General features: G+C 39.6%; 1 protein-coding gene across 7 annotated transcripts in view; it reads left to right on the forward strand.

Annotated features, from left to right (window-relative positions):
• The window catches only part of LOC139998440 (TWiK family of potassium channels protein 7), a 363,454-nt gene that overhangs the window by 296,767 nt on the left and 52,519 nt on the right, over nucleotides 1-14,168 (forward strand). For all 7 annotated transcript variants that reach the window (XR_011803262.1, XM_072022971.1, XM_072022970.1 and 4 more), the window contains 2 exons: nucleotides 1,950-4,367; nucleotides 5,374-5,659. Coding sequence is in view for 6 of the 7 variants with exons in the window: in XM_072022971.1 (XP_071879072.1) it covers nucleotides 4,008-4,367; nucleotides 5,374-5,659 (646 nt within the window). In the remaining variant the exon portion in view is untranslated. The remainder of the gene's footprint in view (nucleotides 1-1,949; nucleotides 4,368-5,373; nucleotides 5,660-14,168) is intronic.

Raw genomic sequence — 14,168 nt, forward strand, 5'->3', positions numbered from 1 at the left:
GCGAAACAGGTTTTTATCGTTGGTATTGAATTTTGAGAGGTTCGGGTCACGCGCGTCGGAACCACAGAGGAATCGAGGGAATAAAATTACTGCTGTTAACTAGCTCGAACCTCTCCCGTAAGCGATCGCGATAGGAAAATTGAAAAATCGAAGAATCTTTTTACTCGTCGTCGATCCGTTTGCTTACGAGGTAAAATTACTTCTTAACTTTTTTTTCTTGCCTACTTCGATTTTTATATTTAACCGTACCTATGAGTAGATTGTATCTGTGTACAGGTAGCGATACTAAATTTTACGTGATATTTACTAAGCATTTCGATACGTGCTGTAATATATATTTTACGGAAATACATAATTTTTAGCATTCGTCTCTTACTAGGTTTATAAAATTTGTCTTTGAAATTGATTTTCCAATAATCTGCATTAATTTCCCAAAGCTGTTATTCCTGATTTTAAGTGGCGTTCGCTCATCGATTCGTTAAGTTCGTTCCATCTCTCCTCGATAGAGATTAAATCAAGAGATTGTATCGAGATTAATATCAACGAGATTACCAGCAATTTTTATCGCGAAAATGACGAATAATTTTTCATCGTTTTCCAACGGAATATGACGTCTGACAAATCAGCTTCGTATTTCCTTCAATTATATAAAAACGAAGGTAGTAGATAAAGGGAAACTGCGAAAGATCGGTGCAACGTAACTTCGTAGACTGTGTCTTCTTTTTTTTTTTTTTTACGGTTGTGCCAGCCGTATCACATTTCGGGAAGAATCAGAGATCCAACACTAGCCACAATGGGTTCGATATACCGGAGAAGACAGTTGAATTCGAGGTGGACGCCGGACGTTGAATTATCGAGGCAGGCCCTTTGGGAAATCGTGGAGGAGTTCTTTGGAATTTCTGTTGCCTCGTGTGCCTCCTTCGGTTACCGGAGAACCTTCCAGCGGAGGGACCATAATCGATGATCATCCTCAAATCCACTAATACAGAACTCGCGAGATCGTACAAAAGAAAGCGTAGGAAGGTTGCCGGATAAAAATGGAGGGAAGTACGGCCGGCATGGTGAATCAAGGGAGAGGAAAAGTCGATTCGTCTTAAACGGAAACCGTGACGGGTATAGCGCGATTTCACCAGGCTTCGACATCCATAAATGCATCGCAAGATCAACCGGTTTAAAGCCCTTGGAGTTCTTGATATCCACGCGTGATTCAGGATCTGTGAGCGACTCGATGTTCAGTGATATTTAAATTCGAAGATTCCACGGAAGATTTTGTACCTTATACAGAAATGTATAGCGACGGCTCTGGCGTCACTGTTGAAATCTAGGAACGCTTCCGTGGTATTTTTAATATCGTCGTAACACAGAGCTATCGAAATTCTTCGACGATCGCAGCGAGGATCTCAACATCAACATTTTGAATAAAGGCGAATAATAAAATCGTGATATTAATAATCGACGGAATCACGGCTTTATTACTGATAGTTGCGTACGCGCGCCTCTTTCTACGAGGAAAATATCATACGCTATTGAAAGGAAACTTAATCCAAACGGAAATATATTTGATGTATTTATTAATTTATAATTTTATCATTTAATTTCGTTTCTCGATAAGAGAGCCTCTGAGAAGCCAAACTGATCAACTACGCTTATTATAGGGTTTATGCATCTTCACGTTATCCGGATACGGAATTATTATTCATGGTTATTTTTATAAATTTATTCGTCGCAAGGAGATAGCACGAATAATCGTAAATTCTAAGGAAGAATTAAAAAATAATATTTTCGACTCCCATTCTTCTATGGGTTTTAATTTATGAGGTCGGTCAACATAGATGTGGACGACTCGTATATTGAAACATTAAGCGTTTTAACAGCACTCTGCTGCAGAACAAAGAAAAGCAAGTATAAAATCCATTCAACGAATTCAACCTTCTTGCTTTTGTTTGCAGATTACCTCGATCGTGCGAGAGGAAAACGTCGCCAGGTTCGCGCGTCGCGGTCCGCTGATTTATTCGCCAGGCTCTGGAATGAATACACGAGGATGGCACGGCGTACAGGACACGAGCAAATTAGCGGATCGAGTGTGACCGAGTTAAGCGGCTTTTCGCGGTGAGTTTTGTTCCTGTACGTGAGCCGACGATGCGTTAAATCGACGAGCTACGACCGAACGAACGAAACTAGAAGGATAAAGGAGGACGCAAGAAATAAATAAATGCAACAAGGATGATAAACGATAACGACGCGCATCGTGAAAGATTCGTGCGAAACGCAGGACCACGCAGCCGCGAAGTGCATCGAGAATACTTATTCCGAAGATCTTGTTTGTCAGAATGAAGCCTTGAAGTTGTCATCCACTTGCTTGCCGGTTGCGTTTCCGTCTGCATCTCGCGGCTCTACTTGCGGCTACGTTTCTTCTTTTCCATCTTTTCTTCGCGGACGAAGAAGAGCGAGAAACGAGAGCGCGAGAGAAGAGAGAGAATGGGAAAAGCAGGAACTGATAGCTTTACATTCAACCGGTACGAAGAAAAGTTTAAGTGACTCATGCAGACACTCTTGGAATTCACTCTACGCTGTTATTTAAGTTTCCATTTTACCGCTAACAGTGAAAAAGGCGTCGCCGTCGTTGTCGTCGTCGTGTAGGGGAAGTGCTCCTACGTGTGTCACAGTGTCGTGGTTTCCGTTCGTGACACCGGATCGGATTTAATCGATTGGTACGCGCGTCGTCGAGAGACAACTCGATACTGTACGAACATCGTCCCTTCTCCACGAGACTCGAACGAGAGTTTCACAATTGAAATTGTTTAACGACGTATCAAAGACAGGAGGGACCACCGAAGGAAAAATTGGTCGCAAAGGATAATCGGAAATTGCAGGCAAGCACGGTAAAACATCGCCTAACCGATGGCAAGATGTTGAAATTGAACAACGCTCTTAAGGCTCGTAAAGCAGAATTATGCGTTGCATAACGTCGGCGGATTCTTTAATAAGATCGAGTTCGACGTTATTGCACCGGCACCCATAAATATCTCTTAAACGTATGCGTACCTTAAGAGGGCAATATCCCCGAAAACGAGGATCGAGCCTTTCGATTTCGTTCTCGATAGAGAGCCTCATCCCGAGGTAGAACTAATATCCCAGAAAATATCTCAAACATCGATTTTGTCCATAGAATTCCGGGCCGCGTTCCAGTCAGGACAGCCGTCCTCTAGAAAAATGACGGGAGTGCCCGGCTCGCATACGATCGAACGTTCCCTCGGATCCTACGAAATCCCTTCGTGATCTGCTTCAGTCGAACGACCATTTTCTAAGAGGATAATAAAAATTGGCGGTGACCGTAATCGGAGTATCCCGTCATCCCGTCACGACTGTCCTTTTATTTCGAAAGCAGCAACTTTCGAGCCTGGTTTAAACGTTTCTGTCATAAACATTTCAACGCGAGTCGTTCACGGCGTTCTACTGTACCGCGTGCCCAATGGAGTGTTTCGAACCGCGACTCGTTCGCAACGAAGAATCCGACGCTTCGACGACTTTTATTTACGCGATACCGTTAAAAGGAATGGATTCGCGGAGATCGCGCAGACGATCGCGCAGAAAATCGTCGAGGAAGCTATCCACGATCAATGTCAACGACTCGATCGCTTCCAAATAAATTGCACGACTCGAGTATGCCCATCGAGTCGTTCGTATTTCTAGGAGAAAAAATCGGCCCGACAACCTGCCGGATGATCTCTAGTTGGTATCCAACACAAATATAAGAAAGGAGAGACGATCGTTTTACTCTTACCGTGGAGAAGTGACGTTACGACTCTCACGCGAGGTCAGCTCGAGGGATTTCGAAGAAGATTAGAAGGCCGTTCTTATCTCCCTATTTCTCTTCCTCGCCATCGGTTCCCTCTATCAGCGACCTGAGCTGACAAATGCGAACGACAGGCCGTGCTAAGGTACAGTTCGACAAATGAGAGTCAGAGGACAGAATTGGGTGATCCGGTAGGAAGGGAAAAAATAGAATGGAGAAGGACAGCGCGAGACATTACAGAGCTTACGAGGGCTTCAAGCCCGCGAACAATGGCAATACATCGTCCTTGAAGAGGTCCACATCGGACCGCTCGAAAACACATCCGTCGAGACAAGTGAGGTGCCTTTGCTTCGGCGGAGTGCCGGACAAGGCCAGCCAGCACTCCTTTCTCAAAGGTTGTATTATAAACCTTGGAATATGTGCCCTTCTCGTGGCTTACACTTTACTGGGTAGCTTCATCTTCCTTGCCATCGAGGGCGGTACCGATGCCGGGATACAACAAAGGACACTTGCTACCACAATAGCAGAGAATCAGCCTACCAGACGGAATACCACCGCTTGGCTAAAGCAAGTGAGTGCACAACTATTGATTTCCACCCGGCGGTTTTTCTTCCCTTTTTTTCCTCCCGTTTTTTTTTTTTTTTTTATCTTTTTTTTTTCATTTTGCCTTTCATTGTTGCATTTTTACGGTTCACATAGCTTGAATATTTGTCACTTGCCACGTAACGATTCACGCTGTTACGAACGAACGCTCTTTCTCTCGAGCTATGTTTCATAAATTAAAGCGAAATAAATCTTATATTACTTGATGTTACGACCGTTTGAAACATGGACATTTTGTTACTTTCCATTCTATAGATTTCAGAGAAATTTTCTCGTGATATTGGAATTTTTTCTCGTCGAACTATTTCGTACAAAATATTTTTTACTGAAAAATACACAGGCAATAAATCGAATGGTTAACGGTAAAGATACAATCGAAAAGACTTTACCGAAAAATCATCCAATTAGTAATTGATCTGTCTTTTGAAAAGAACTAAATCCGCGTTTGAATCAATGCCATTGCATTTACGTTTCTCGCGTGTAGTATTGGTGATGACGCGCTGCTTCGAATAAGCATGACGGTATTTGATTCTCTGCCAATTATCGCTTACGCGAAACGGTAACGAATTTCGACTTATCGTTGCATCTTCGGTTAGAATCCCGTTTCCCTACCTGAGATGACCTCAGTGAACCTGAATCAATCGAATTATCGGTGCGTTCCAGCGTTGGCGCTCCGTTCCAACCAAGTTTTATCGATTGGTCGTCGCCAACTAGTTTCTTCCTTCTTTAAAGTGATACTCGTTCCGTAGAGTCTTCAGGGTGGAAAAGATATTTCCAGTTTCTCTTCGTCTTATCCATATCTATCGTGCGCTGTTATTCTTCGACGCTGATAAATTCCAATGAAAATTTTCCTTCCACGCGATTGTTCTTTTCCTTAAATCTGCAACTTTGCGTAAGCGAGTACGTACTTGAAATATATTTCCGCCAAATTGTATTTGTATTATTTTAACGAGGATATTTGTTTTGCTATTAAGGTTAATCACGAAGCACGAGCGAAGACGGTGGAAAATATATGGATAATTACGGAAAGTTTGAACATTCTTTACCGTGAGAACTGGACGAGGCTGGCTGCCCAGGAAATCGCACGTTTTCAGGATCAACTGGTGAAGAGGATCACCGAAGACATGATGGCGACCCAGAACGCTGGAACATATGTCGGAAGTTCCGCTAGTGATACCGTGACAGAAAGACGGATACCGGAATACGAGTGGAACTTCGCCAAAGCCTTTTTATATTCTCTCACGGTGCTGACGACGATCGGTAAGTGTTTCAAGTAGAATTATACGACGATAAAAGTACGCTTTGATTTTTTATCCAGAATACGATATTAATATTTGTTGCGTCGATTATATATGTATGTTTATATTACACTGATACAATAACTAGAACGATGAGATCAAGTATGACGCAAGTAGAACATTGGCCAATTAGATTTTAATCCTCTATGAGTATTTCATGCTAGTTTCGCCAGAGATTCCTCATTCTCGAAAAATCATTTTTCTTGGTTTGTAATTTTCATGTATTAGGTTGTCCGAAAAGTTTCTTTCGTTTTATAAGGAAATAATAGACGCACAATGTTTTTTTGTTTTATATCAGTTTATTGAATTATGCACGAACGTAATAATAGAAATATAACGAAATGGATCGTATCTAATTCAATAAAATAATATAAGAAATTGTTGTTCGTCTATTATCATCTTATAAAACGAACGAAACTTTTCGGACAACCTAATACAATGTAATCTCATGTATTAACAATTCACTATACGTAAATACATAAATAAGACACATGGAACTTTCCTAACTATCAGAGAAGAATTTCTCTGCTTTGAAGACTTATACCACGCGTTAAATCAAAAACGTATTACTAGAATTTTCGACTTCGAGTCATCGATTTTTCATAGTAACGATCGATACGTTTGATCGACGACCAATCCCGTATACGTCTAGAGTTTTTCGCGTAACAAAGACCTAGATACCTATTCGACAACTGAGGAAATATATCGTGCAATAACGTATGCAGTTACTCGCTTTTGACTTTATCTATGCGGCCGTAAAGTCGCTTTGGTAACTTATCATCGATCTCTAGTCTCTGGTATGGCTAAATTTTACGAAAGATTCTAGTTATTTGTCTACCACGGCGCAGATTTAAATTAGCAGAGTACGAAGATACGGCACGCTATAAATCTGACAAAGCAAATTTAAACGCAAGCCGATTCCTTATCGCACGGCTCTGTTGTAAAATCTTTTACTGTTCACCTATAAAACGTTTCGAGTCTGACGGTAGCTAAGCGAAATTACATCAAGTCAGAGTACCGCGGGATAAAAATCAGAACATCGATCGAGAAGCGAGAGTTGCAAACCCAAGATGCAAAGGCAACATCAGGATTTCAAAATTCGCAAATGACAAAGTATCTTACCTTGCACAATTTCTGCGTATCGTCGCTTAACGCATTAGGGGCCAAAGTTTTGTTGACGCAACGTTTCGTTTGCAATTTTTCTTCGATCGATTTACATTATTCTGATCTGTTTCTCTAACCTAGTGGCTGTGAAAAGGAAATTCAAAGATCTCCTTGCAAATAGTATTTTTTGCCACTGTTTCTTCTGTCTAGATTCTTCAATTACACGAGATTTGAAGAAGTTGAAATATGTATAATATTATGATCTCACGTATTACGTATTTCTTGATCCCTAATAGATAAAGACATAGGCAACAGAAGATTTGTTGTAACAATAGATTGCTACACCGTGAAACGGTGAAATTTAATTTCAGCCAAACATTACACCGACAGTGTTATCCAAGTCATTCGCCTCCTTGAAAATTGTTTAGTCCGTGAAACTTATCCTATTTTGATCATCCTAAAAAAAAAAAAAAAAAACACCATCACGATATGATAATCAGCGTGTTAAATCTTTTATCTGGAAATATTGGGTTGGCAATATAAATCCGTGTATTTATGTAAGTTAATTCTTGACACGCTCCGAACGAACGTAAGCGAGATTTACGAGTCCACAAAATTTGGAAATAACGTGGCCACGGTGTACAGAACGTTGCGCGCATTCCGTTAAAAATGAAGTATAACTTGCAATCGGAAGCTGCATTAAAACATAAGGGCGAAAAAATTTCGGTCTTGGCATCAATCGAAACAGCGAGCATCAAGATTTCGCGGATGATATCTCTGTTTGAAGGTAACACGCTCTCTCGTAAATACAAAATGAAACGACAGAGAATTTTACATTCGAACGATTCCTGATAAAACGTATCGGTTTCGCGCGCGGAAAACGCGACAGACATGCGGCGAAGGGATACGGGGGTTGGGGCAGGAGAAAAAAATAGGATAGAAGCAACAAGAGTCGGTGGTTACGAGGTCGAAAGGGTGAACCAGAGGCCGGTATAGCGAGCATCAATTTTCAAGGCAAACAAAGTCCAACATTAACGTGTAATGGCCGTACCGTGGACTGGACTACTGTTGTCCGCTTTACATGTTAGAATACTCGGCATAGATATACGCAAACCGACAATTCCAAATCGTTCGACTTGCCGGCGTTCGAACCGAGTGACGTCACGTCCGATCGTTTACTCTGGTTATTACTGAAACAGATTGGAAGTCTATGAGTTTTGTGGATATTGCAAAAAAGGGGAGAGAAAGAGAGGGAGCAGGAGGAACAAGAGGGAAAAGTAAATAAAAGAGTCGCGAAATGAGTGAACCGTGCGCGCAGCAATAATCAGGTAGGATACGGAACAGCTTATCAAATTATTCTTCCTGTAGCCATATGTCTCTCATTTTCTTCTTTTCCTCTATTTTTCTTTTTTTTCCCCCTTTTTTTTTTTTTTTTTATGTATTGGCAATTTCTTTCACGACGAAAATTCGATAATACGAGATGTAATTAAAACTCTTATCTGTCTAGCATCATATGCTACTGTTCAGAAGTGTCAATCAATTGAAAAGGTTTTTGTAGTATCCATACTTTCGAGGCAATATCTGACACATATCAATATCAACATCCTGAAATATCAAATTCGAGTATTTGCGATTTTATCAAGCCATGATTTTCAATCGGGGCTCAAACATTTTTCAAACATGTAATATCTGACTGTTTGGTTAAGAGCACTGACCTCTTTTCCTCTCGGATTGTCGAACAATAATAATAATAGCTATCCGGTGTGAGCGCGTTATCTTGAATCAAATATAATATATATATTTTGGTCTACCACGGAAATTATACGTGTCGTGAGATGAAGGAAATTGGAAATCGTTGTTATAAAGTATCAAACCAATACATAAAGTATCGATGATTTTGTTAGGTAATAAACAGAGATATCGATACTTGCATGAAGTATCAACTATACGTATTGACTCGATGTTTGTATCGGTTTGCTATTGCTCGGAAAACATTCGTATTGAAAATTGATATCAGTAATCTGAAAGTTACGATATCTTCCGATATTTCTCGCGCAATTGTTGAAACATCATCGATATGTGTCGGTATCGATCCGATGGTTGTTTACGAACCACGATGGTAGTACGCGCCTGATGAAATTTATACCATGTTTGGTTTAATCGTTACCGTGATGTCCGTTAGCATCGAATTAACGTTCCGAATTAACGGAAGATGTTCTTTAGAGATTGGCGAGGTGGCGGGTTCCGGTCGACTTTAAAATACGTATAACCTGCACACTGAATGATTCGCGTTTTAAAAAGCGTAGATTTTTGTTGCACCGAGAGGTGATTGAAGCTGAATGGGTTCCGTGCCGTGAAATCCCGGTGAGAACTATCGTTTTTGTAGTCGCTGGGTATTGAGTCATTGAAAGCGTGCTCGTTCTTTTTTTATTTTCAGCCTTTTTACGTTGTTGAGATAGCTGTTCATTTAACGCATGGGTTTGATGGTCAAATGAAGAGGATTTTTTTTATACAATTAGCTATGTACTTGGCCGAAATTCAAAATCTTATATAGATAATATGCGATATTTATTTCCTTCGTTTATTATATGATACCCATTTTTAAAATTAATTATAATAGATAAATCGTTGAAGATAGAATTGGTTCAATTCTGGATACTTGCGATAAATTGCGAGATCATTGCGCTATTGCGATAGAAAAAAGGATGTTTTGTGGAACATTAAACTTGGAATGATCAATATGGTGGATGAAGCGAAATAAATTATCGATGATCGTAAATCACGCAGAAACAAAAGAGAACGCTTTATCGTTCGAATAATTTTTATCGAAGCTTTTGATCTAAAGCGGAGATGGGATACAGGTATCGCAAAATATAAATTCTTATCTTTTATAAATGTTTCAGTTTCGTATTTTCACGATTTATCACGTATCGTCTTGTTTTCCCGTTCAATTTCTCGATCGAGCATCTCTTTTACAGGTATCCATTGCTATTCGAACTCAGCTTGTTTTCGTAAGTCTGTTTCAACGAAGAACAGTTTCATTCCGAACTACGACCAATTCAAAAATATCTACAATTTTTTCAAATACATCTACCAGTTGTTTCACCAACAAATTTTAGTTTCGCAATCACGCAATTCGTGTTTACGAGCCTTTTCAGACTTTATATTTCAAAACCGAATTTTTCCACCGTGATCGGGATTTGCAACATACCGTAAACCAACATGGCACGTATAAAACAAATTTCAATGACTATACGCAGCGTTCGAAATCCCCGGAACAAAAATTTAAAAACTTGTTCCATTTAAAAACGTTTGATAAATGTTGCTTCGACGTGTCCATTTTTCACACCTACTATCTGCAAACGTTATTAATGAAAAGATGTAAAGTTTCCGATCTTCGAAGTCGATCTTAAAGCATTAAATATTCACATTGTCAAAGATTCATCAATGACTTTCTGATGTTAGCCAAGCGTTTCATCCGACTATCCCCTTTGTATCAGTTCGTAAATTCTTTTATTTCCATTGCCTCTAATTTACTCTTTTCTCTTTTTCTTCCTTCCTTCTCATTCAGCTTCCTTTAAACGACTCTTCAACCTTTTTCTTTTCCTGCTCTCAACTTCTATTCCTTTCTTTTTATCCTTTTCTCTGGTTATACATCATCTTTTAATCTTTTGTCAATCTTTTGTATAACTCCTAACTTCGGTATCGTTATTTCCTGTTTCCCAAATAAAAGAAGTCAACTTAGTAGTCGCATTTGGCAGCAATATTTAGCATATTGGCAGCACATCAGCAATATTTGGTAGCAATAAAATAAATAAGTAAATAAATAAATAGCACCGATATACTAGTCGCTTAGAGTAAAGGTGCAGCATAGGTTCGTATTATCTATACCCAAATGCTGCATAGTCATCACATTAATTATAAACACGTTATCTCGCCTTTGAATTTCCAGACCCCCAAGAGTAGAGTTATAAATACAGTTATAAATACTCGTTACGTTACAGACCTCAGGCAAATCTATGACACCTATGATATCGTAAATTTAAATATGCGCTTTCAAATATATAATACATATATGGCGAACAAACATAAGCATTAGAGAAAAAGTATTTAAGAATTAAATGCCAGTCTATCTTCGTCGTGACGGTTGCAAATCGCAGGGAAGCAAGCGGAAGTAGTCTAGAAACAATTTACTGAAAAAGGAAACGTCACAGGAAATTAATTCGTTTCCAGAATTCTCCAACTTATCGGCTCTACTTTCGTTCATGTCCGCCACCTTTCTGTACCGGAAACCACTCAACTTCTTGTCAGCGATGATGTCCGGCCGTAGTTCGTCTCTTTCTCTTCTAACTTTTTCAATACCTTCCAGTTAATTACTGTAAGCATCGTGGAATTTTGCATCGACCTGCTCGAGCGCAAGTATAATGGTCGTAACGAGCGTCGCTTCCTACGAGATTTCGATACAGTATAGCGTCGATAAAACGTATTTAATCTTATAGAACACGCGTTGAGCCTGAGAGGCCTATGTCGTTTTGTTTTATGTTACGAAACGTGCATTTCTTTAACTACACCTTTTTATTCGAATATATTGAATCGTTAATACTAATAAAAAGATATATATCTTTGCATTTTGATGGTTATTTTCCACACGAAGGCTGATAAAATAATAACCGAGGAGAGGCGAGTAATAAACCTATCAGGTTTGACACGTGTACCATAGAGTTAACAAGTTTATATCGTGCGTGCCAAGTCATGGGTAACATGTAACTGAAAATGGAAAATCACGTTACATTTATTGTGGAAAACCTTTATTCCCACTGCGTGTAACTATTCCGAGACGCGATAAATATTTTCCTTTTCCATTTCAAAAGTTCATAACTTAACACGTTCTCTGTTTACTTGGAGGGATTGGAAATATTCGTCTTGATATGTACGTAGCTAATATTTCTAGGTGTCAGAAGTGAACTTGCAAGCTTTGCACGTAGAAAGTAGTGTCCAGCGTGTATGTATTATTAACACCAATAAACCTGTCTGCTGTCCTGGATATGATTAAATCCAGGTTCGACAAAAATGCTATTCACCGAGGTTCGCGAGAACAGCATCGAGTGCTTTTCGGTGATAGTACGCTGAAATCTGGCGCCTGATGGCCGATGAAAAAGGTTGGAGATAGACACGGTACATTCTCTGGATGAGCTAGGACTCACGTAATACCTACGACCGTATTCAAGAAACTTGACAAAGCTGCGCTTGAAACGACTTTATTTATTTTCTTTCTTTTTCTTTTTTTTTTTTTTTTTCTTATCTTTACTCGTAGAATATGCTATTACTACCTCGTGCAAAGAATCTGAGACACCCTGTACGTTTCATGTAGTTTTTCTCGAGTTTCATCCATATTTTAATCTTCTTAAAATGTCAGCGCGTAGATAAACTACTTTTAAAACGCTTATGAAATTAAAGATTTCATTATGAAAGTACGATAAACTGAATCTTCTGGTAAACGCTATGCGTCGTTTGTGCGAAAAATTGCATCAAGTGCGTGAGTTGGTTGATAAAGGGAAGGATAAACGGAATAAACGAAACAGAGCAATTTGTATTTGCGTGTAGCAATTAATTATGTCCTCGAGAACAGTTGAGCGGGAACATAGTCGGTGTTATTTGTCGCATAGCCGGCAGCCATTGCTAAAGTAACTCCTACTTTTCCCGGGAAAAGTTTTCGTTGACGGGGGCCGCCACCGTGTCGTCTTCGCTGTGAGTAACGAACTTTTTAATTGGTTGCTGCTCTACTCGAAAAACTCGATCGTTTTCCGTGCCCCAACGACGAGTGGCTGCCTATGGAACGATACAAAGCGAGTCTCATAACGAGAACTTATAAGTCTGTTTAATAAATAAAGTTTTGATACGATTCACAGCGCGTATGATTATGCCGTTGCTTCCACGTTACTTTCGCCATAACTTCTGCAATTACCCGATTTTTCATCCAGCCGAAGGAACCGCTGCAACGAGTTTGGATCCGGTAAATTTCTTACGAATCGCTAAAGTATCACGGTGAATTCGAATGAAAAAATAAGACGCTTCTGAAAAAATGATTACGTTGTTTGTTGACACGAGTTAATAGAACACGATGATAAATCAGAAGTACTACGCGTACAAACATAACGCAAACTATTCATAATTTTTTATTCTGAGAAATTCATGCAGTACGCAATGAGCGAAGGCGCTCGTACTTTACCTCGCGATACGAATTACGACACGCATTTATCTAAATTATAAGTATTATACTTTTGAAAATTACTCTCACGATATTTACGCGCTATTTAAAGCGCTAATTATCCTGCTCTTCGAATTTCTAACGATCGATCAACCTGTGAAACAATTGCGAAGCGTAAACAATGTTTCATCGCGCTATTTCCGGTGACGGTCTCATTCAGACACTTTATCGATCCACGGTACGCAAGACGAGCCGCACCCACGATGCATCCGGGCGAAACATTTCGTTTCTCGTGGTACTGAGAATTTTCCATAATTATTCGAGGCCGGAAGGAAAGCCCGTTTTCGGTTCACAAAAAGATTTCGACGGCGGGAGGTTGACATTCCATTAAAGGCGCATAGCCAGGCAAACAGGCCTCTGGCGTTGTAAACGGCTACGAAGACCGGGTTTGTTCTTTAAACACGTCTTCGTTCCTATCTTACTCGCTATGTTTCCTGCTATTCGTGTCTTCCAAAGTTCTGTCCATTTTAGCTTCGAATTTTGAAAGACTTCGATATCACGCGTGGAAATTAGCGGTTGCAAGATACGCTTAACGCTGTTACATCTCGCACCGTTGTACAGTCAACCCTCCTCTCAAAACCGTGCTAAGCTTATTAAATCATGCTATATAGAACCGTGGAGCAATTTTTGCAACATGTTATCTTCCTAGTTATAAGATAATCGAGTCTAAACGCTTTCGCGGCTGGTGTCAGGTTCGTATGACTTTGCTTGCCAGTGATTATGATAGCGGACAGCGAGTACAAACGGTATCGATATGCATCCTTATTTTTTAACGAATTTAATATTCTTTGGTCTAATTAATTAGTCTGTACAGGATATAATAAATACAGTAGTGTGCCGATACTTTTTCTAACCACTTGCACAAGTCGCATAAAAATTATTGCAAAGTAAAACAGATGTTTGCGGAATACTAAGAAAAGGCAGAGATGTGCCAATAAATTACTTTTAACTTCTATATTCATTTACAGATTCTTTTCAATTTTTATCGATATAATAACGATAGTCCTTCCTCGTCAAAGTGTTCTGTATAATATGCATATTTCATATAATTTAATAACGTAAAAAGTTTCTGAAAGTGAAATCATCCGTTTGTACTTGT

The sequence above is a fragment of the Bombus fervidus genome, chromosome 3 (assembly GCF_041682495.2).
Source record: "Bombus fervidus isolate BK054 chromosome 3, iyBomFerv1, whole genome shotgun sequence".
In the NCBI taxonomy this organism is placed as follows: domain Eukaryota; kingdom Metazoa; phylum Arthropoda; class Insecta; order Hymenoptera; family Apidae; genus Bombus; species Bombus fervidus.